Raw genomic sequence first — 24,827 nt, forward strand, 5'->3', positions numbered from 1 at the left:
ACCAGGGAGAACAAGGAATAGGAGACCATGGTAAATGAAAACCACATGAGAAAAGGAAGAAACAAAGTGCTAGAGAGGCCCACAAAAATCCACAAAGATACCCACACACACACAATAGACTCTGGCAATGGTTGAGAGACAGCCCAAACTGACCTACTCTGGTGATGGGATGGCCAAACACCCTAACAGGTGTGCCAGAAACCCCATCCAAGGATTGAGGAATCTGGATGCAGACATCCACGGTTAGGCCCCGGGTGGAGCTCTGGGAGTCCAATTAGCGAGAAAGAGAAGGGTTTATATAAGCGAGAATTGTTGAAACCAAGGTTGGATAAAACACAGGGACAAATAGCCAAACGAATGGAAAGACATGAACTATGAACCAAAGGCTGAGGGGCCCCCAACTGGATCAGGCCCTCTGAATAGATCTCTGAAGTATTCGAAGGCCACCTGGCCAAACATCCTAATTGTCGTGCTAGAAACCCCATCCAATGACTGAGGGAACCGAATGCAGAGATGCACAGTCAGGCCCCAGGTGGAGCTCCAGGAGTCCAATTAGTGAGAAAGAGGAGGGTTTGTATGAGCGAGAACTGTTGAGACCAAGGTTAGAAAAAGCACAGGGACAAATATAAAAACGAAAGGAAACACATGAACTATGAACCAATAGCTGAGGAGCCCCCAACTGGATCAGGCCCTCCAGATAAATAAGACAGTTGATTAGCTTGATCTGCTTGGGAGGCATCCAGACAGTGAGACCTGGTCCTGTCCTCAGTGCATGAACTGGCAGTTTGGAACCTCGGGCTTATACAGGGACACTTGGCTCAGCCTGGGAGGAGGGGACTGAACCTGCCTGGACTGAATCTATCAGGTTGAACTCAATTCTCAGGGGAGTCGTTGCCCTGGAGGAGATGGGAATTGGGGGTGGGCTGGGGGGAAGGCAGGGATGGGGGTGGGAGGGGGGAGAACAGGGGAATCCGTGGCTGATGTGTAAAATTAAATTTAATAAATAAATTCAAAAATGAAAAAAAATAAACCAGATAACCATACCCACTAGAATGACTAAAATAAAAAGGCTAAGAATATACTGCCATTAGATTATTCACTGATTCTAGGTATAATGCGAATTCTTTAAATTGACTTAATTACTAAAAAAATGAGTGGCACCAGGCAGTGGTGGGGCATGCCTTTAATCCCAACACTCAGGAGACAGAAGCAGGGGGATCTCTGTGAGTTCGAGGCCAGCCTGGTCTACAGAGTACGTTCCAGGAAAGGCTCAAAGCTACACAGAGAAACTCTGTCTCAAAAAACCAAAAAAAAAAAAAAAAAAAAAAGAAAGAGTGGCAGTATATACTAAAATACATATCTCTACAATCTAGCAATTTCATTCCTTTGTACATACATAACTAAAGTGTGTATGTCAGATACTAGAACTTTTATACTTTCATAAAAGTCTACCCCAAAAACTATCCAAATATTAATAACACAATTGATCAAAAAACTGTAACACAATCACACACCAGTATATTATATATAAGTAAAAATGGTCTATAACTTTAAACTACAACATAGGTGAACCTAATAAACATAATATTCAATAAGAGAAGTCCAGATAAAAAGAGTATGTGCTACATGAGGAGTTGAGATTAATAATCTTGGAAGAAGGACTAGTGGAGCTTTTCTGAAATAACAGTAAAACTCTATTTTAATCTGAGTCTTGGTTATAAAGTTGTGTTTGGTTTAATTTAAGGTGAATAATTAAGATCTGTAATTTTTTCTTAGAAATATTTCAATTAAGTTTTTAAAGTAGAGTTATTCTTTAATATTGTTTCACATTCTTAACAATGTGGTTATGAATGTTTTAACATAAAAATTTTTCTAAGCTATATCATTACACTTGCTAATTAGTTGCCAACTTGACACAAGAGAGAGTCATCTAGAAAGAGGGAACCTCAACTGAGAAAATGCCTACATAAGACTGGACTACACACAAGTCTGTGCAGCAATTTTTTGGTTGATGAGAGAGCTCACTCCACCCTGGGTAGTTGGGCCTGAGCTGTATAAAAAAGAAGGATAAGCAAACCAGTAGTCAGCATTCCTCCATGGCCTCTGCTTTAGTTCCTGCCTTGTGTTCCTGCCCTGACTTCCCTCCATAATGGACTTTATCACAACAACAGAAAGAACACTAGAACTAAAGTTGACTAATCTTCAAAAGTTGAATAATATTTGTGTGTATTTATCAGATTAGGACTGAGAATTTTTTTCTTGCTTGCTGGAGTGGTCAACAAGAACACAAAACCCACATCATAAAGAATATGAAATATTTATATATGAGGCCAAATCCATCTCTGAGTCTTATTTAAAAGTGAAAGAACTGGCTCTATGATTAACATATACTTATTCCCATTTATTTCTGGGAAACAAAGAAAATAAGATACAAATTTTCAATTTAAAAGAGTGGAAACAGGTTCAGCTACTTTTCACCTCAACATGCAAAAGAAGTGTCTTTGTCAAGACGAGTCTTCAACAGTGAAAGAGGAGTGTCTCATTCTCTAATAAGTTATGAACTAGGGTAACAAATCTATTTAGCTATCCTTGTGTCTGGCTTTGTAGAGGAAAGGAAAATTAAGAGTTGAATAGCATATAAAAGAGGGGTTATCAGAATAAAATTCTGCCTTACACTTAGTGTGGCAAGGTTGTATGATTTCCCTGCAGATTAAGTAAGTATGTGGCCAAGTATGGTGGAAAATGCTTTTATTCCCAGCACTTCAGTCAGAGGCAGAGGCAGAGGCAGGAGAATCTCAGTGAATTCAAGGCCAGCCAAGACTACAAAGAGAGACCCTGTCTCACAAGACCCAAATAAACATGTAGAAGGCAGCTAAAATTGAGTTATCTTGCTAATGACAATTACTTCAAGATGACTGCTAAATAAAAGGCAGAAAAATGATGTAGAACAAATAGTAATGTGGGCAGTAAATCTTGTAAAACATCAAATCAGAACCAGACCTCTCACATCCAAGACTTTGCAATGGTAAACAAACATCAAGTAATGGAATCTGCCCAAGATGCCATTTAGTTTGGACAAATGAGAAAAAAAATGATTTTACAAATGAAACATTTCATGCTGATGCCACAAAAAAAAAAGAAAGAAAAAAACCCCAAAAACATATGTGTATAATCTATAGCATATAATACCAAAACCTTTTTTATTTAAAAAAAATACTATTATCTTGGAAATACAACAACCAACCTTTACAACTGTTGTAGATAAAATGTTTTTGTTTTTGGCAGATGTCTGCAGACAATCTCTATTATCTTTGGATTTGCCGCTATCCATTGATGAGGAAATCCGAGATATACTTTGTGAAGGAGTTGTTTTAGAATGAAATTTCCGACAAGTGGCTTCAGGTGATTCCAGTAAAGATGCCTGTACTTTCTACATTGGACAAAAGTGAATAAAACAATATTAGTTTGATTTTTAAAATAATGTCATATTTTGAAGCCCATGTTGGCCTCAAACTCAAAAATACTTTAGCTTTGCAGTTTCATTCATCTTTTAAAGGAAGGAAAAAGTGCCAACAGGGAAATTTTCAGAAAAAAAAAATGAAAAAATGGTTATTTGCTCCAATTTTGAGAGTATGTTACAAATTTACTCTAAATACTTTGCCATTATTTCAACTCAATGATTTTTCCAACTCTATCTTTGTATGCAGCTTCCTTTAGCAATTCACATAGTAAATTGCTAGTAATTTCTTTCCATATACACTGTATAAAATATAAAAGATAAAAATTTCCTAGCAAAATACACACACACACACACACACACACACACACACACACAGGAGAGTGAGAGACAGAGAGGGAGACGGTGGGGGATGGGGGGAGAGGGGAGAGGGGGAGGGGGGAGGGAGAGAGGGAGAGAGAGGGAGAGAGAGGGAGAGAGAGGGAGAGAGAGGGAGAGAGAGAGAGAGAGTGTGTGAGTGTGTGTGTGTGTGTGTGTGTACACGTACTGGGATCAAACCTAGAGCCTTACACATGCTATGAAGTCCCTTATGACTGAGGTACATCCTAAGCCCTCCAAGGTAGTAGTAATTGCTTTAGTAGAATATTATATGAATTCCAAGTACAACATATTCTATTTTATCTCTTTCTTTGGTCGTCATCATCTCCATGAATACAATTATGGAAAACACTCAATTGACAGAATGAAATACACACAGATATGCAAATGTGCACACCACACACACACACACACACACACACACACACACAGGACTAATGTACAATATTTCAAAAATTTGGTATTTGAATTAGGAGAATGAGTTTAAACTAAGGGGTATAAGGAACATAATTAAAAAGTGATTGCAAAAGGTTAGAGAGTTTGATCAGTGATTAAGAGCACTGAATGTTCTTCCAGAATACCGCTGTTCCATTCCTAGCACCCACATGGTAGCTCACAACCAATTTTAATTCCAGTCACAGGGGAGCTGACACCCTCTTCTGTGGCCTTCTCAGGAACTCTAAGCACATAGTTGCACAGACATGAATGAAGACTTGAATGAATACACATAAAAAATAAAGGTGGGGCTATACAGATCTGAGTGGCCTGTGCTGCTACCCAGTGCCATGATGATGACCAGCCCAGAGCTGCAGCTAAGGGCCATGTCTGGGTCTGTGGCCCTACTGCAGCCAGGGTCTGTGTTGATGTCCGAGGCTCCTGTTACCATCAAAGGCCATGCAGATGCCCAGGGTCTGGGCCACCACCTGGGGCCATGTTAGTGTCCGAGGGCCACACTGCACACTGCTGCTGGGGCTGTGCCCATCTGAGTAGCCTGCACTGACACTGGGGCAATGGTGATATTCAGACCCAAATGCTGCCTAGGACCATGTCTGGGTCCATGGTCCTACCATAGCTGTGTTGATGTCTGTGGTCCATGTTACCACAAGCGGCCATAGGAACCATGCATGATGAAATCAGATGTTCATGCTGAGCCAGCACTGCCCTTCACTGGCCCTGAGAAAGCTGGCCCTGGACACTGCAGCAAGAGAGTTGGCCCCCACATTCAGGAGAGATGGACCCACCCCTCACCACAGAAGAGGGAGAACTGCCCCTGATGGCATGGGCATATAAGAACTGGCTCTGCCCCTCACTTGAGGTGGAGGCCCCAGTGGCCTGGACTGACCAGCTCAGTTACCACCCAGGCCCATCCATAGCCTGGCCTTGGGTTAGACCACCCTAACATCTACCCCATCTAGGACTCGCTAGAGCTCAGAAGGAACTGGTCCTGTGGAAGAATATCTACAGGATCTCCATGACTCAGGGCAGCCACAGTATATTCCAGAGGAGTTTCGGTGAATATCCAGTGATGATGGTATACCAGAAACCAGAGGCTTTGAGGCAGATCAATGACTCACTGAAATGAACATTTTCCAAGTAAAACTGACTGGACAAAAGAGTACACTATGTGACACGAGGCTCCCAATGCCACTAAGCACAAATGAAGAGGTATTGAAGAGGCAGGAAAGACAGAGGAGGGAAGAGGGTTTTTGTTTGTTTGTTTTGTTTTGTTGTTATTTTTGCAGGTTTTTAGTTGGTTGGCTAGTTAGTTGATTTGGTTTAAATTTTTTTTTTTTTTTTTTTTTTTTGGTTTTTCGAGACAGGGTTTCTCTGTGTAGCTTTGCGCCTTTCCTGGAGCTCACTTGGTAGCCCAGGCTGGCCTTGAACTCACAGAGATCCGCCTGGCTCTGCCTCCCGAGTGCTGGGATTAAAGGCGTGCGCCACCACCGCCCGGCTGGTTTAAATTTTTTAATTTTTAAAAAAATTTTCTTTTGGGGGAATGCTGCAAGGGTGAGGGGCAGATAAGGAGGTACTGGGAGGTAAGCAGAATTGGGGTGCATGATGTGAAATTCCCAAAGTATCAATAAGGAAATTATGTTAAATAAAAATAAAGTTAAAAGTTAAGTGACTACAGATAGTATTAAAAAAACATTAAGCAGGGCGGTGGTGGCGTACACCTTTAATCCCAGCACTCGGGAGGCAGAGGCAGGCGGATCTCTGTGAGTTCGAGGCCAGCCTGGTCTACCAAGTGAGTCCCAGGAAAGGCGCAAAGCTACACAGAGAAACCCTGTCTCGAAAAAAAAAAAAAAAAAAATTAAAGTATGAGCATATAATATTATCTTCTCTGTGTATATTACTGTCTTGCCAGGTGATTACAAGCACATCCCCAGGATTAAATTTGCTTATCTAGAAAATCAAGTTACTAAATAAAAATGATTCAGTTATTACCTCATGCTAATAATCTATCACTTCATAACCATTTTTCCAGCAAGTAGTAATTTTTTCATTTTTCTGGACTTTTTTTGAGAATATGTCTGAAACTCCTATGTATATCAAGTTGTCTTTGAACTTGCAGCAATCTTAGCCTTCCAAATGCAGAAGTAAAGGTCTGACACTTATTTCAATTGCATTTCTGTATCCTTTTCATACATGTATCTATACCGTAACTGAAAATTCATGTTTTTTCCTGCTCTCTGGATTGAATTCATCAAAGGAAATACTTGGCATTTCCAGACTAGAGCTTTTCTAGGACAAATTTTCCCCAACTAGATCTCAGAGTGGCAATTTCAAGTCACTGTTCCACCACCTTGTGGCCATGTCAGAGAAATACCATTTACCCTATAGCCTAAAAGAAAAGACAACACTGACTTTAATACACACATCCCTTGGAGAGTACATCTTTCTTCACAATAATGGAAATAATCATAGAAATATGTATTTCTGTAAACACCATAATTTTTCTGATTATATTTCAAATGATGCAGAACACACGGATTCTCTCTGTTGTATTTATCTTATATGTCATTTACTCTATGCCAAAGATTATTTTAAATAATTGATAAATACCATCTCACTTAATACTAACAAATTGAAGATGTAGGTAAGATAATCTCTTTAGAGATGAGATAAAATAATCTCTTAATTTTTTAATGAGAAAATTAAGGCACGAAGAATTTAAGTAACTTACACAAAATCAGAAACATTTGCTCAATTTAATGATTATATTAGATCTATAATATTCTACTATGGTTAGAAAAAACATAATTCCCAAAGGCCTAGTTAAATTTCTTCAATTCTTAAATAATTTTTAAAATTTTTGCAGCACACATAACATGCAGACTCCCCAGATAAAAGATATAGCACTTACTAATCTATCTGATAACAGAATAATTAAACATGAATCAGCATATCTCTAGGAAAACATATAATATATAATTTAATTATATGAATGTTCTATATTTATAAAAGAATATCAGTGATTAAATTTTTTTATCTTTATCAGATAGTGCACTGACCACAACCTTGCTGATTTATTTTATTATAATAATTTCTTCAATGATAATCTTTTCAGGTATCTGGTACAGGCTCTGGGAAAAATAAAACACTAAGTATTCTCAAACAGATTCAATACTTCCTTCTTCTCTTTCTTTAGCTCCAGGGTCACAAAGCTATGGCACCATCTATGTCTAACAACTGAGCTATTCCCAGAGTACTCTGTTTCTCACTTCAATGTTACTATAATCATATCAATGTCTGTTAGAAGACAGCATAGTTATAAAGAAAATAAGAATATAACCCCAAAACTGGTTAAGTTAGAGGCTCTGGATTAACTCTTCTTCCCCACACTGGAACTTCCTTCCACTGTAGGGAGCTCTACTAATATAATTTTTATTTTTATTATATTATTTATTTTATTATTATTATTTTATTTTACTCTGTGTGTGTGTGTGTGTGTGTGTGTGTGTGTGTGTGTCGAGATGGCTCAGAAAATAACCTGCCAACTTTAATCCAATCCAAAGGACACACATGATGGAAGGAGAACCAACTCCCACAAGTTATCCTCTGACCTCCATAGGCACTGTGGCATGTACACACACACACATACATACATACACATACACACACACACACACAATGAATAAATGAAATTAAAAGTTTTTAAAGAATTATACTGAAGCCATCTCTAAATCTCCAAAACAAAACGACAAATGTTTTAAAATTTTAGCTAATACCTTTAAATTAATATACCAAGAAATAATTTCGGAAATGAAATTGTATGACATTTTTTTATTTTCCTATTTATGAGCAACAAGAATTATTTCTAAATAAATGTTTAAAAAATGGGTTTATGCTGAGATATACTCCAGTAGCAGAACATTTGCCTAACACATGCAAGGCCCTAGGTTCAAACTGGATTGAAAATATATTGGTTATAATAAAAACAGAAAGACATAAAACTCTTACCTTACCGGGTGGTGGTGCACACCTTTAATCCTAGCACTAGAGAGGCAGAGGCAGGTGGATCTCTGTGAGTTCAAGGCCAGCCTGGTCTACAGAGGTAGTTCCAGGATAGTCAGGGCTGTTACACAGAGAAATCCTGTCTCAGACAAAAAAAAAAAACCTCTTACCTTGTCTTTGAGAATAGCTGTGTTTTCTTTTGCCAGTTTTAGTTTTTCCTATTAAAAATAAATAGCAAATTATATATAACAATTGATACTATTAACACAATTAAAACAAACTTGTCAAAACATTTTCTAATAACTATTAAAGAATAAAACTCACTTCTATAGAGTTGTTATTTGGATTTATCTTTTGATTCTAATCCCTCTCTCTCTTACACATCTGTGGAATAATTAGCAAGTTTCTTTAAGTTCTGAATCTCAACTTTCTAACTTGTAAAATGAAATAGATGGACAAAACAACAGGGTAAGGGCTATAGACAAGTAACTAAACAATAAAGAGTGGCAAAGAAATCAAAATTATGGTCTATCTTGAGAGATACAATCATCTTTTCCCCTAGATGTTAACAAAGTACATCTTAATGGTACTTTGAATAATTAACTTTAAACATGAAATAAAGATGAAGTATAAAATAATATGCTAAGAAGCAAAATTTCATATTAATAAGTTCCAAAAAGTATACAAACTTAACAATATCTAACTTTTGATAAACAGGATGTATGTATAGAACAGCCAAGAAAAAAATGAAGAGACTATGATAAAAGTGTAACAAGCTAGACTGTAGGGTTTCTTCATTAGTTAAAATAGAAAACCTAAGTCTTGCTTACAGAAATGAAAATGTATTTTGCTGCTGGCCAGTTTTATGTTAACATGACACAGAGTCCTTTTAGAAGAAGAACCTCAACTGAGAAAATGCCCCTACCAGGCTGGCCTCTAGGCAAGCCTATGGTACATTTTTCTTGACTGAAGATGTGGAAAAGCTCAGCCATCCCTGAGCTGGTAGTGCCATCCCTGGGCTGGTAGTGCCATCCCTGGGCTGGTGGTCCTGGAGGTGCGTAAGAAAACAGGGTGACCAAGCCATGGGGAGCAAGCCAGTAAGCAGTGATCCTCTACAGCCTCTGCATCAGTTCTTGTTTCCAGGTTCCTGCCCTGCTTGAGATCCTGCCCTGAGTTCCTTTGATAAGACTGTGATATGGAAATGTGAGATGGAATAAACCCTCACTTATAGTCATGGTCTTTATCACAGCAATGAAAATCTTAACTAAGACAAATTGAACATTTTTAATATGGCAATCATATATAAAACAGACTGGTGATAGCCTCCAGGAAGCATAAAGGCCTCAGAGAAACTAAATTCTCATAGTGCACAGAACTTTAGACAGTCAAAACTTAATTTGCCTGCTCATGATACCTATGCCAGTATCCATCCACATTGAATCATTCCCTTGTATAAACCATGCTATCCCTTCCACAATATTTCTCCTAAACAAAAGAACTCACTTCATTATGAAAGAATCTAGCAGTAAGCTGATTTAGTAGCATGTATCTTTCTTAGTATGTATCATCTACCAGTGGTTAGCCTTCAGTTATACTGACAACTGGGATCTACTCTAAAGATCTAGAATATTGTACTCCTGGACAAAGCATATTTGTTAAACCAGTAATATTATAACTACTCTAGGACACCATGGCTTCTAGAATAAAGAGAAAGCACTCTCACAGCTACAGTCAAAACAACTAGGAATTTTTCTGGTATAGGTCATTATTACAGTTAGCTGACACAATGTGTTTCAAACCTGTGGACCAAATCATATACAAAAATATATCTCTGCTGGTGGATAACTGATCATGATCCCTTACTACCAAAGTGCCTAAAGAGGTCCGTGTCTAATATGATAAATAAAATGTGCCTAAAACATGTCTTGGTATACAAGACTAACTTGAGATACCAAAGTAGAAATGAACAGCCATTTTTCCAAATTTTAAACATCAACTTACAAAGAAGGAAGGTTGTCTTATGGAAGCATTCTGCAATATCTGAAATAATATCACAAATACATAGTGTATCTAACCTACTATTTGTGTACTGAGAATAAAACTTTCAGACCTAAGGTAATCAAACATAGAACTCTTACCTACCACTAATTCTTAGAGCACATAATGTTGAAACTTTATTACCAGTGAAGAGTGAAAGTATACCAGGGTTGGGAGACTAAAAGAATTAAACTGTGTCTAATTCATGAGCACAGGGGACCATAAACCTGAACTATAATCAATTATTTAAATCTTAAGTATACACTTTGAATAAACTGCCATATTCTCTGTATTAGATCTGGTCACAGAATAAAAAAAGATGAACTGGAGATCTTAAAACTCTCTGTTCACAACAAGATAATAAAAAAAACTTAGAAGTTCTAGTGTAAGATGATAAACTAGAGATTGTTTCTATGTGAGCTGGTGAAAAAGAGAGAAATCTCATTTTGTCATCTACATGATTCATAGGGCAGTGGCCACATCTCATCTAGAGAAAGTCTACTTCTAAAAACCTAGGTACTCCAGGGAACTGAAGTCAGGGAATAGCCATAGGTCAGGAAGCCTCACTTACAGGGCCCAAGTAAGAGAAGGCCCAGAATGACAGTTGTGGAGTAAAGCCAGACACTGACAAGTCAAAGGATACAAGTGACAGAAGGCTCAGCTCGAGCTGAAGGTGCACAAGGATAGCCCAATATTCCTGGTGATGAACAGATTTTGAGTTTGATTATTCTAGGCCAGCAGATGGATTGAACTCTGGAGCCACCAATCTGCTATTCACTATTAAAGAGCTTGAGAACTCTGATGTACCAGGATACTCACAGTTCCATCTTTCAGAAAACCTTGAAAATACAGTTAAGTCCTTCACCTGTACAAATCTCAATGTTGTGGCTGCTTCCCACACCTCCCAATCACTTAAGAAACACCTGCTATCAAAAACATTAACCACTGCAAGGACTTGATCTGAGGAGTCTTATGAGGGTGAAACAAGCTGCCTGGACCATAGGCGGCAAAGTTAAGCGTGGCCCACAGAGGCACCTCATATATAAATAAGAAAAAATACCATGTTGAAGATAGCTTTGATGAACTTCAGACTTTTGACCAATATCTACTTGTCAACAGTCCAATCCAAGATCACTACTTCCAGCAAAGCTACCTTATATAAGCCAGGCAGTGGTGGTGCACGGCTTAAATCCCAATACTAGGGAGGCAGAAGCAGGCAAATCTCTGCAAGTTCAAGATCAGCCTGGTCTACACAGCAAGTTCCAGGACAGCCAGGGCTACACAGAGAAATCCTGTCTCAAAACACCAAACAACCCAAAACCTGACATGTAAAGTATGTGTCAAGACAAGCACAAACTAATACAATTCATGACCACTGCACTACAGTAGATCAAGGAACACTATACACATGGGAAAAAAGACTGTCTCAATCAAGAAAGCACAGGAAAGAATAAATTATATGAGAAGAAAAATGAGCAAAGGAGAGCTAGGAAGGAATCCATCATTCCTATCACAGTAAACCAGCAAGCACTAATACTAGTAGAAAAAAAGAAAAGAAGGAACAGAAATCCAATCAACCAGAAAAATAGCAAGTAAATCACTGGAATTAGTGAAAGAAAAAAAAACTCTCAATATTTACTTTAAATGTGAATAGCTTCAATACACCAATAAATAAATACAGATTTGCTAATTGGATCTAAAAACCTAGATATTAAGTATATATTGTCTCCAAGACACATATATGACAAGTAAAGACACCTTCTAAGAGTCAAAGTTTGAAAAACAATATACCAAATAAACAGAAACCAAAAGCTAATTGGTATAGCTATTTTGATACCTGGAAAAGTATATGCCAAACAAAGAAGTCAAAAAAGATGAAAAAGGCCATTATATATTAATAAAAGGAACAAATCATCAACATTATATAACATTATAATTATATATCCACCAAACACTAAGGTATCCAATTTCAAAAAACAAACAAAACCATAAAGGGTCAATACATCTTGACATAACATGAGTGATTTCAATATCTAACTTCCTCCACTACACGGACTATACAAAGTAAGATTTTTCAGAGTTAAACTACATACTATATCAAATAGACTTAGTTGATACAAAATATTCCAACCAACAAATACAGAATATGCATTCCTCAGGAGCCCACTGAACCTTTTAAAAATGGCCACAAATCAACTCTTTCAAAAAAAATTATAACTGAAATGACTTTTTGTATCCTATCATGAAAATCCAATAAAACTAGAAATTTTAATAGCAAGAAACACTACATAAATACATGGAGACTGACATCTACACTCTAGAAGAAACAGTGGAATGCTGTAGGATGTTCTGTATGTCAAATTGCTCTGATTGGTCAATAAATAAAACACTGATTGGCCAGTGGCTAGGCAGGAAGTACAGGCGGGACTAATAGAGGAGAAAATAAAGAACAGGAAGGCAGAAGGAGTCACTCATGCCAGCCACAGCCATGACAAGTAGCATGTGAAGATGCCATGTGAAGATACGAGCCACATGGCAAGATATAAATTTATGGAAATGGATTCATTTAAGCTATAAGAACAGTTAGCAAGAAGCCTGCCGCGGCCATACAGTTTGTAAGCAATATAAGTCTCTGTGTTTACTTGGTTGGGTCTGAGCGGCTGTGGGACTGGCGGGTGACAAAGATTTGTCCTGACTGTGGGCAAGGCAGGAAAACTCTAGCTACAGTGGAACACTAATGAAATTATGGGAAATGGTTAGGCCAAATGCATAAACCTAATAGACAGTAGGTAATATAATGTGTATTAAGACTTTAGTACAGTGAGGTCTTATTTGTATTTATTAAAGAGAAAAATGATTCAATACCCAGCATCTCAAAACAAAGTAGAATAAACAAAACTTTAAGAAAGCTCAGGTTTAATCAAGAAAATGAAAAGTAAAGACACAGAAGGATTATCTATTGAAACTATAGGATAAAGCAAAGTATCAATGTTGTTACTACAGGTGAAATGAAATCAATTTACTCACCTATTTAATATTTATTAGAGACATACAAATTTCAAACAAGATAGAGATAAGACATAATCCTAGCCTTAAAAACTTGTGATATAACACAAAGTATATACATGTGTGTATGTATGAGAATACTTAAATATAATAAACTGACATTTGTGTGAAATTTTCCATAGATTGAAGAGGATAAAGGACTTCAGTATGGTACTAAGTTAATAAACTCACTGAGATTTCAAGTTGAAACTATACTTTACAAGGCTGTTGCAGAGTTAAGAGAACAGGTTTTGAAATCATACAAAATATAACTAGGTTTGATTTCTAGCTTTTCTACTTTGTTATGTAATCTTTAATAAATAACCTAACCATTACAAAAGAGAAAACAGTAAATATTGCACAAGTTAATAATTATTAAGCTAGATATAAATACTCAGCAGAGTATCTGCCATACAAAAAGTTTTAAAAAAGGAAATTTGGTATTTCAAGTGTAAGTCACAGTATCTTGCAAACTACAAAATATTAAAGATGTAAGACATTTTTCTATAACTTTAAAAAGCTTTTTAAAAACTCATATTAAATATACAAGCATTTACTATGAAATAATATTTCCTTTTGTGTGTGTTTCCAGTATTTTTTATTAAATTTTATCATTTATTTTACATCATGAACACAGTTTCGCCTCCCTCCTCTCCTCATGTTCCATCTCTACCCCTGCCTGCCCTCTGCCCTGACCCCCCAATCCATTCCTCCTCTGTTTCTGTTCCAAAAAGGTCAGGCTTCCCATGAGTGTCAACAAAGCATGGCATATCAAGTTGAGGTAGGACTAAGCTTCTCCCTTTTTATTAAGGCTGAGCAAGGCAACTCAGTATAAGGAATAGGTTCCCCAAAGCTAGCTCAAACACTAGGGACAGGCCCTAATCCCTCTAATAGGAGTCCCATATAAACAGACCAAGCTACACAACTGTCACATGTTTGTAGAGAAATCCACAGCCAAACACTGGACTAAGAGCTCCAAGAATCCTGTTGAAGAGAGGGTGGAAGGATTATACAAGCGATGGGGGTCAAGGTCATCACAAGGAAACCCACAGAAATAACTAACCTAAGCTCACAAGCTCTGAAATGACAGCTAGGGAGCCTTCATGGGACTAACCTAGGCCCACTACATATAGCATTTCCTTTTTTTAAGAATTATTTTTAATTATGTGTACCTATCCAAATTGGGTATGTTCACTAGAGTGCAGGTACCCACAGAGACTAGAGGCATTGGATTTCCCTCTGGAGCTGCAGTTATAAGCAGCTGTGAGCTGTCTAGAGTGGGTCTTGTATTCTCTGCAAGCAAGTGCATGCTCTTAACTTGAGAATCTTCTCTTCAACCTTGAGGTAATATTTCTTAAACAAATACAGAATATTTGAAAACATTTCTATTCTTGAAAGTACATACTTTTTTTAATGGAATGTGTTAGATGCTCACAGGTAAGTAGAGAACAGCAGTATTTTCTTACTACTAATTACCCAAATTTGTCAAATTATTTTATAATATGGCATTTATAAAAGACAATGTTGTACTAAAATCCTACAATTATCTTACATGTAATGTCACAAAACCTACTTTTTCTTCTCTTTCTATTTCAAGTTGTTTCTTAAGGGACACAAGTTCATTTCTGATATTAGATAGTTCAGTCTCCTAAAGAAAAAAATGATGAAGTGTGTTAGTGCTTTTACATATTTCTAAAGACAATGAAACTGTAATCTAGTGTTTCAAATAAACTCAGTTCTAGAAAAAATTAACTCAGAAAATGTCCTTTTAAAAATCATACATGTAATCAGGTGGTGGTGGCACACACCTTTAATCCCAGCACTCAGGAGGCAGAGGCAGATGGATCTCTGTCAGTTCGAGGCCAGCCAGAGCTACACAGAGAAACCCTGTCCAAAAAAAAAAAAAAAACCTCATTGTAGTAGAATATTATTTTAAGGTGTGATATTTTTGTTTATGTTGTATTTGTTTAACTCTGTGAAGCTGTGTTGCTGTGCCTGTCTATAACACCTGATGGTCTAATAAAGAACTGGCTAATAGCAAGGTAGAAGAAAGGATAGGTGGGCTGGCAGGCAGAGAGAATAAACAGAGGGAGAAATCTGGGAGGAGGAGAAGGAAAAGGAGCAGCCAGAGAAAGAGAAGGACTCCAGGGGCCAGCTACCCAGCTACATAGCAAGTCATGGAGAAAGAATCAAGTTTACAAAGGTAAGAGAATGGGAAAAGCCCAGAGGCAAAAGGTAGACAGGATAAATTAAGAAAAGCTGGCTAGAAACTAAGACAAGCTAAGGTTGGACATTCACAAGTAAGAATAAGCCTTTGCATGTGATTTATTTGGGAGCTGGGTGGCAGGCCCCCCAAAAAAGAGCCAAAGAACAAACAACAACAAATCATACATGTGAAGGCTGGTAATGGAATATAACTAGACTCAACATAAATAAGCTTCAAGTTTTCCATAGTTTTCTCTAAAGGACTAAAACAGCATACGTATACATACAACAAATGCACATACACACATATATTCTCTTATTCTACCTCACTCTCCTGTCCAATATCAACTTTAAATTTAATTTAACTGACTTTTTAACATTTCTGTTGTAAAGACACTTTATGCTACAATGTAAAATAAACTGGAAAAGCAATTTAATAGGAAATAGGTAAAATCCTTTTAGATCGGGCTGGAGAGATGGCTCAGAGGTTAAGAGCACTGACTGTTCTTCCAGAGGTCCTGAGTTCAATTCCCAGCAACCACATGGTGACTCACAATCATCTGTAATGAGATCTGGTGCCCTCTTCTGGCCTGCAGGCATACAGGCAGACAGAACATTGTATACATAAAAAATAAATATAAATAAATCTTTAAAAAAAAAATCCTTCGCATGCCTTTAATCCCAGCACTCGGGAGGCAGAGGCAGACGGATCTCTGTGAGTTCGAGGCCAGCCTGGGCTACCAAGTGAGTTCCAGGAAAGGCGCAAAGCTACACAGAGAAACCCTGTCTCAAAAAACCAAAAAAAAAAAAAAAATCCTTTTAGATCTAAGACTGTGATCTCTGTGATTCTACAGATCAAATACTATGGCTCTACTTAGTATTACTCTTTTTCCTAAATGCTGGTATTTTAAGAGTTGGCTTTTATTGTATTTATTCTGTCTTACCAAGGCAGCCTTCACCGATGACTGTTCTTGTTCTCTGCTTTTATAAAGTCCTAATTCTGAGTCTCTTTCTTCAACAATCTTATCATACTGGTGCTGTATTAAACAAAGAAAGCATTTTAACCATATTAAAATGGAACCGGGTGGTGGTGGTGGCAGCGGCGGCACATGCCTTTAATCTGGGCACTCAGGAGGCAAAGCCAGGCAGATCTCTGTGAGTTCGAGGCCAGCCTGGTCTATAGAGCAAGATCCAGGATAGGCACCAAAACTACACAGAGAAACCCTGTCTCAAAAAACCAAAACAAAATATGAAATAGATTATAATTTATAAGATTAGTATACTACACATTAAATATTTGAAAAAAGGGGCTGGAGAGATGGCTCAGAGGTTAAGAGCACTGACTGTTCTTCCAGAGGTCCTGAGTTCAATTCCCAGAAACCACATGGTGGCTCACAACCATCCGTAATGAGATCTGGTTCCCTCTTCTCTCTTGCAGTCATACATGCTGTATACATAATAAATAAATAATCTTTTTAAAAAAATTTTTAAAAAATACTTGAAAAAAACTATCATGATAAATTTGAGTGAATATTTTCATTATATATATATATATATATATATATATATATATATATATATATATATATATATATATATTCTAACAACCTAAACAGTGAAACATAAGACAAGTTTTAAACATAACCCAACACAAAAACAAGAAATAGTTATTTTAATTGGAAACATTAAATTTCATAATTTAAGAAGTATAGCTGAGTTGGGTAAGCTCACCATGTCCATAAGCCTACCATTCAGGAGGCTGAGGCTTGAATATCACAAGTTCAAGGCCAACCTGAGCTACAAAATGAGAGTCTTGTTCGATATGACTATAACACCAAGATGTCTTAGAAAGGTGACTGACTTGAAATCTGATAGGAAACACAATACAAGCCTTGAAAATTTTTATCATAACCAAAAAAAAGGCTATTAAAGACTATTCAAGTCAGGTCAAAAGGATTTGCCTATCAGTTCGAAGAGGCACTCCCTGGACAAAGGAAAAACAACTTTTCAATATGGATTATGAGCGGCACTAGATTGAAACAGTATGAATTTAAATCTATTAGTTTATACATATTATTTAAATCTGCATTAAAATTCATATTGATAAAACTTCATAGTAATGTTAGATTCTGGTTCCAATTTTTAAAAATTAATAGGTAAGGACAAGCTGCTTCCTCTCCAAATCTGAAGGAAAATGAAGTTTACCTAAAAGAAGAATTTGTCAAACAATAGAAAAACAAAAGGTACTCACAACAAATATTAAGTCTTTCCCCAGGCTATAAAGATAGATCAGCCATTAAAGGTAGGCTCACAATTAAAAATATAAGTCTTTCATCTATTTATTCCCTTAAGAATTTGTTCAACATGGTAAATGTTAGATACATGTAGAGAATAAGTGAATTAGTGAGAAATATCCTGGGTATGTAGTTAATAAAAGATGGGAAGTGCTATGAGACTACTAAAAGAATATAGAAAGCCTGACTACTTCCACTTACTATAAATGATAAGATATTTACTGGAGGAAGTGACACCTTAGCTCAGCTTTGAATGGTTAAGATCTGAACTTAGCAAGATGGTGGTGGCGCACACCTTTAATCCCAGCACTCGGGAGGCAGAGCCAGCTGGATCTCTGTGAGTTCGAGGCCAGTCTGGTCTACAGAGCGAGATCCAGGACAGGCACCAAAACAACACGGAGAAACCCTGTCTCAAAAAAAACCAAAAACCAAACACCAAAAAAGAAAAAGATCTGAACTTAGAGAAATAGGGGATCAATAATAGTCAAGCTATAATTAGTTACTGTTGTATAGAAAATAAATTCTTTGATAAACGAAAAGACTATATCTTGAGCTCATCATTTTAATAGAAATATGCACTAGGAAATAATGTTTTTATAGAAGAAAGTTTATTGGGGGCTTACAAGTATAGATCATTAGAGTCTATTCCATCATAATGGGGAGCATGGCAGCAGGCAGCTTGACACTAGATTAGTAGCTAAGAGCTTACATCCTTATTTGCAACTAGGAGGCAAATAATAATTTTATTATGTTAAGTTACCTTGTGTTTTTCCATAAGTGCTACCATTTCAGCTATTTTATGTTGGCATCGTAAATCAATTTCTTTCTGTAACTTCACCGCTTCATCAACTGTTGCTTTGGCTTTCTCAACCTATCAAATTAAAAAAAAAAAGTGTTTCTTTTTATTTATTGGTGCTGGACTTTATACCAATTTAAAAAAATCAATCTTTCCTTTTAGAAGCATATATTCTACTTACATAGAATATAAAATTCAAACAGCAGAAAATTCTAAACAAAATAAGTTTAAAAAATTGAGAATATAGGGAATGGGAGGGTCAAGCTGGAATAGGGACAGAGTGGGAGGGCAGGGAGGAAGATACCATGATAGATGAGGACATCATGGGAATAGGAAGAGGCAGGGTGCTAGGGAGGCTCTCAGGAATCCACAAGGTTGACCCCACCTTGGTCTACTGGTAGTGGTCCAGAGGGTGCCTGGACCGGTCTAATCTGGTGACCAGCCTAGCAAATAACCTAGCTGTCATCATAAAGCCTTTGTCTAGTGACAGATGGAGACAGATACAGAGATCCATGGCCAGGCACCAGGCTGAGCTCCGGGAATCCAATGAGAAAGAGGAGGGATTCTGTAGGCAAGGGACGTCGAGATCATGATGGGAGGATGTGCAGACATGACCGGCCACACTAGTGGAAGCCCATGAACTGTGGACTGGTGGCTGTGGAGCCCCTGTGGGTCTGTACTAGGCCCTCTGGATACAAAAGACGTTTTTTTGGCTCGAACTGTTTGCGGGGCAACCAGGCAGGGGGATCAGGATCTGTCCCTGGTCCATGGGCAGGCTTCTGGAATCCGGTGCCTATGATGTGACACCTTGCACAGCCTTGGTGCAGTGGGAAGGGGCTTGGATCTGCCTAGGCTCAGTGTGCTGGGCTCTGCTGACTCATCATGGGAGAACTTGATTTGGGGGATGTGGGGTGGCTTGGGAAAGAGGGCTGGAGGGTGTGTGGAAGGGGGATCTGTGGATAGTATGTGGAGTGAGTAGAAATTTCTTAGTAAAGAAAAATGAAAAAAAATTAATCAATTAAAAAAAATGTATCAATTGTTTGGTTTATTTTAGTGTATTTCAAAAAGTAAAATGACTATATTATAAATACTCTACTAATTTTTGTTGTTGTTGTTTTCAAGACAGGGTTTTTCTGTGTAGCTCTGGCTATTATGGATCTCTATCTGTAGACCAGACTGGTCTTGAGTTGAGAGATCCATCTACCTGTCTCTGCCTCCCAGAGTGCTGGAATTAAAGGCATCTACCACCAACGCCCAGCAAAGGTACTTATTTTTTAAAGCTAATCAACAAACATTTTTAGCACAGTAAGTTCATAACATATTTAGGTTTTTCTACCTCTCCCGAAAGCTTTTCTTCAGCTATCTTTTTGACCTCAATTTCTTTCTGATAGTTGTCAGTCATTTCTTGAAATTTTTGTTTGGTACTTTCTAGTTCCAACTCTAATTTGTTGACCTATAAGTAAAGAAAGTAACATTAATTTTAATGAATTCCACAGATTACTAAAAAAATATTACATACTAATTTGCAGAATCATGAAAGAATCATGGAAATTATGGCTGAACCATTTTCTTACATTTTTCATATACTGAGTGAGATGTGTTTCATCTTTCACAATCTATCTTGACTCATAAAATATGTATTTAGTCTTGCCAAGTAATATAATATCAACAGTCACATATTTTTTGTTTCAAAACATTTTACTTAAAAATTACAAGTAATGCTCCATAAAAAATATGTACAAGCTTCCACTGATATGTTCTATCAAATTCTATCAGCTTGAATTAAACTTTAAGTCCAACTTTCAGTAGCTTTCAGCCTTTCCTTCAAAGTGAAACATACTATATACATGAACTTACAAATACTAAGGCACATGAGAAAAAAGGTTCACCATGTCCCACGAAGTGATAAGGAGTGGCTGCTGGAAGCAAGGCTAATAGAGGACAATTCACTGCAGCTACACCACCCAGAAAGGATCTCATAAGAAACAATGAATTGGTAAGTTTCTCAAATTAATCCCTTTTGCCATTTTTTCTCCTCTCTTCCTCAGAGATTCTAATTACATATTTTAAATCACTTGGTGCTGGTTCTACAGGCCTGTAAAGTACTACTCTCTTTTCAAAAAATTTTTCTGTGATCCTTGAGATAGATGATTTCTACCTATACAGCTTTATTTTTACTAATATTTTATTCATTTTAAACATATATTATCATGACCATATGAATTTTTTGTTCCATAATATATTCCACTTTTCAATTCAAAGTCCAACTTTTAGGTTATCTTAGGGGCATGTCTTAAATATTTTCATGCCACTAATGAATATCTGTATTGTCTTCCACTTGGGGCTATTGTAAATAATACAGCTATGAAAATTTCTGGTAATTTCTGTCTCAAGGAATTCAGGTACATAATTACAAAATGTATCTACTGACTATTTTCTATATAATTTTAAGAAGTTTATGATAATTCTTACTTGCCTTTATTAATGACAATATTTACATTCCTTGTTTCAAGTACTACTTGAAACAATATTATAAAATATTTTCATCCAAGTATTCACTTAATATGTTGACAACTACTGCTCTCCACTAAATATTTAAAAATATTTATTGAATACTTACTAAGTATCAATCATTGCCTAAAGAGAAAGATGACAAAATTTGGTCCCAACATCATAGGCTTACATTCTAGGGCTTTATATTCTACAAAGTTGATGGGTCTCAAACCCTTTTTACAACAAGATATTGTTGTATCTTGTTGTAACCATATTTTACAGTAACCTGCCTGCAAGATATAATGGTGACAACAGTGGCACATATGTTACAGAAGTAACCAGCCAGTTACTGATTGAATTTAAGGCCTACTGCAGGAGCTAGAATCCACATCTGACTTGCTAAAGAAGCCAAGAACCTGAGACCTAGGCCTAGGGGAAAACCTAATACTATTATTCTGCTAAAGAAACATAGCAATAAATGACTCCTAATGACTGACATTCTGCTAGATCAATGCCTTGCTCAGCCCTCATCAGAGAAGACAGCTTCTTGCAATAGATGAGAACACAGAGACCCACAACTGTGAATATGCAGAGGTTCTGTACTACTCAGTCTTAAATGAGATTTCATCAAAGCCCTCCCCAACAAGCCTCAGGGATCTATGAGGAAAGGGAAGCAGAAAGATTATGGGTCAGAGGTGATGGATGAAGGAAACAGTGTCTTTCAGTCACAATAGGAATAATGAAAATATGAACTAACAAAGATTGTGGGAATAGACACACAAAGCCTACACAAATTGGTTTAAGCCAGAGAGGGTCCCAGCACTGAGAGGGAAAAGTGGACATAGGTTTCCACCCCTAACCAAGAAATTATCCTCAAATGATACTGACAAAGGAAAAAAATAATTTTTCTCCAATGGAGTCTCACTGGGTTTATTAATACACTCTAGGTCAGGTCTCATGTCCACAAGTAGTTAGCCAATACAAAATTAACTCAATCATGCTTTTGTAAGCTTTTTATCACATTCTGCTTACTTGGAGCATTTTTTTGTCTTATTGGTCTTTTGTTCATAGATTTGATTTCAGTTTTATAGGGTTTGTGTGTGCTTCTTTTTGCTTTTTTTTTTTTAATGAGAAAGAGAAAAAGAACATAAAGTTGGGTCAGTAGGGAAGTAGATAAGATCTAGAAAGAACTGGAGGGGATAAACATGATCAAAATGTATTATAGGAAAAAAATAAAGAAAATACATATAGATTTCATGCTTAACTTAATTTCTTTATAATATATGGGTAAAGGAACACACACACACATATATACACACAGAGCATGGACACATATATTAAGTTGTTCACAATATTCTGACCCAGCTAAATCACAATGAACAGTCTATCACACCTACAAGAACTAATCTCTTCAATCCCAAAAATATAATAGTGTCTGAAGGTAAGCATTAAATTATAATAATATAGTATTTCTAACCCGTGTATCCACTAGTACTTAAAAAAACAAAAATAAAAATGTCACATACCTTTATTTCATATGCATTCAGTTGTTTGTTTTCTGCTGAACTTTTTTTTTTCAAGGCCTTATTCTATGGAAAGTTAATTACAGTTAATACTAACGTGATTAAGACTTAAAATGACATGACTTACACCTAAATCACTAGAAATGAAAGCATTGCTCTTTAATACTATAGTGTAAATATTGGGATAATTTTAAGAATATTTGTTATTAAGAAAACCTACCTCCTGCTGAAGCTCTTCAATACACTTGCTTTTATTTTCAGCTTGCTTCCTTAAATTATTACACTGTAAAATTATTTTAAAATTATATAATTTTATTCAATAGTCTGGTCAAAATAAGCAATTTCAAATTAATAAAATATTGTATGATATAACATAAGGCTCACTTGTGATTTCAAAAATGATTATGTTAATGTAAAAATACAAATATAATCTGTCTTCTTTATTACTCGTTAATCTCTCATTCTCATTTCTGAGATTCTAATGTTATTAAATTTGCAAGAGAAGTATTAATATGATATTCTACCTCCTGATAGAATTCCAATTCTTCCTACTGAAATACCAACTAAGCCAATTTTTTTTTTTTTTTTTTTTTTGGTTTTTCGAGACAGGGTTTCTCTGTGTAGCTTTGCGCCTTTCCTGGAACTCGCTTTGTAGACCAGGCTGGCCTCGAACTCACAGAGATCCACCTGCCTCTGCCTCCCGAGTGCTGGGATTAAAGGCGTGTGCCACCACTGCCCGGCTAAGCCAATTTTTAATATCTTACTTATTTCATCTGAGTACATACAGAACTGAATTAAAATGTATTAGTCCAAGGAACATCTTAAGAACCGTAAAGACAACACAGATTTCTATTAGGCCCTAAAATTCAGATATATAAATTGTTCTAATTCCCATTAGAGTAAAAGAACTCTCAAGAAAAAAAGTTTAGTCTCCTTCATAAGCACCAAATATTGTTAAATTTTTTTCTTGTAATACTTACACATAGCCACAGTTAATTAATATTCTGCATATAAATGAATTTTATATAGCATTGCTTTTTCTGTTTACAAGTTGTTTTTTTTTTTTTTTGTTTCTTGAGGAAGCATTTCTCTGTGTAGCCCTAGCTGCCCTGGAACTTGCTCTGTAGACCAGACTGGCCTCAAACTTACATGCCTATCTCTGCCTCCCAAGTGCTGGGATTAAAGTTGTGAGCCAACACCGCCAGGCACAAGTGATGTTTTTTTTAAACTAGTGTTTTCATAATTTGATAATACCTTATTTTCTAGTATCTTCATTTGCTTTTCTTTCTTTAAAACTTCACATTCAATGCTTCGAGCCTAAAAAATATAATTTGAAATCATATTTAAAGTGCTATTAGAATTTCATTTTCTAATGCATTTTAGAAATGAAATTATAGTTTTATATATTTATAAAAACACTTATAGCTCATCTAGTTTGATTGTCCTTTTAAAAAAGAATATACCTTTCTGTGATATGTTAATTGCCTTGATTTACTATTTCACAATATATATGCATAAATTATATATATATACACACACACACACACACTGGGTTTTTGAGACAACATTTCTCTATGTAGTTCTGGCTGTCCTGGAATTTGCTCTGTAAACCAGGCTAACCTCAAATTCATAGAGATCCATCAGCCTCTGCCTCCTGAATGCTGGGATTAAAAGTGTGCACCATCACTGCCTGGCATAAATTATATTTTACATAAATCTTTATGTCATAAGTGTATCTAACAAAATCATTTATATGAAGCTTGCAATAACTCAGTAAAATTAAAGGATAGGTATCATTACTTCTATTTTAAGAGATGAGGAAACTGAAGCTGAGATAGGTAAAGTATGTACAAAATAACTAAAATAAGGTAGTAAACTGGAAAAAAAGGGAGTATAATTCAACTATATATGTCAAGCAAACTATCTAAAAATATTTATAATTTGAACTTCTAGAAAATGTTGTAATGATAAAGTCCAACCACAGAAAATAGAAATAAGCTAATATAGTCATCGTACATTTAATTTCATGCCTACTTATCAATATTTCCTTCTTGAAAAGATTTTTCCTATTACTTTTAAGTACATGTACATGTGTGGGCCTGTGCACATAAATGCAGGTACCCATGGAGTTCGAAGGATGATGT

General features: G+C 36.4%; 1 protein-coding gene across 5 annotated transcripts in view; it reads right to left on the reverse strand.

Moving 5' to 3' along the window:
• Sycp1 (synaptonemal complex protein 1) overlaps positions 1-24,827 on the reverse strand; it is a 99,226-nt gene that overhangs the window by 8,290 nt on the left and 66,109 nt on the right. For 4 of the 5 annotated variants that reach the window (XM_076574733.1, XM_076574734.1, XM_015999208.3 and 1 more), the window contains 9 exons: positions 23,938-24,000; positions 22,904-22,966; positions 22,687-22,749; positions 20,004-20,120; positions 18,632-18,742; positions 16,522-16,614; positions 14,946-15,020; positions 8,461-8,508; positions 3,245-3,430 (listed from right to left, as the gene is read on the reverse strand). In XM_076574733.1, coding sequence (XP_076430848.1) covers positions 3,245-3,430; positions 8,461-8,508; positions 14,946-15,020; positions 16,522-16,614; positions 18,632-18,742; positions 20,004-20,120; positions 22,687-22,749; positions 22,904-22,966; positions 23,938-24,000 — 819 coding nt within the window. The remainder of the gene's footprint in view (positions 1-3,244; positions 3,431-8,460; positions 8,509-14,945; positions 15,021-16,521; positions 16,615-18,631; positions 18,743-20,003; positions 20,121-22,686; positions 22,750-22,903; positions 22,967-23,937; positions 24,001-24,827) is intronic. The other variant, XM_076574732.1, reaches the window with a different exon arrangement.

Source organism: Peromyscus maniculatus, chromosome 6 (assembly GCF_049852395.1).
Source record: "Peromyscus maniculatus bairdii isolate BWxNUB_F1_BW_parent chromosome 6, HU_Pman_BW_mat_3.1, whole genome shotgun sequence".
NCBI classification, from domain to species: Eukaryota; Metazoa; Chordata; class Mammalia; order Rodentia; family Cricetidae; genus Peromyscus; species Peromyscus maniculatus.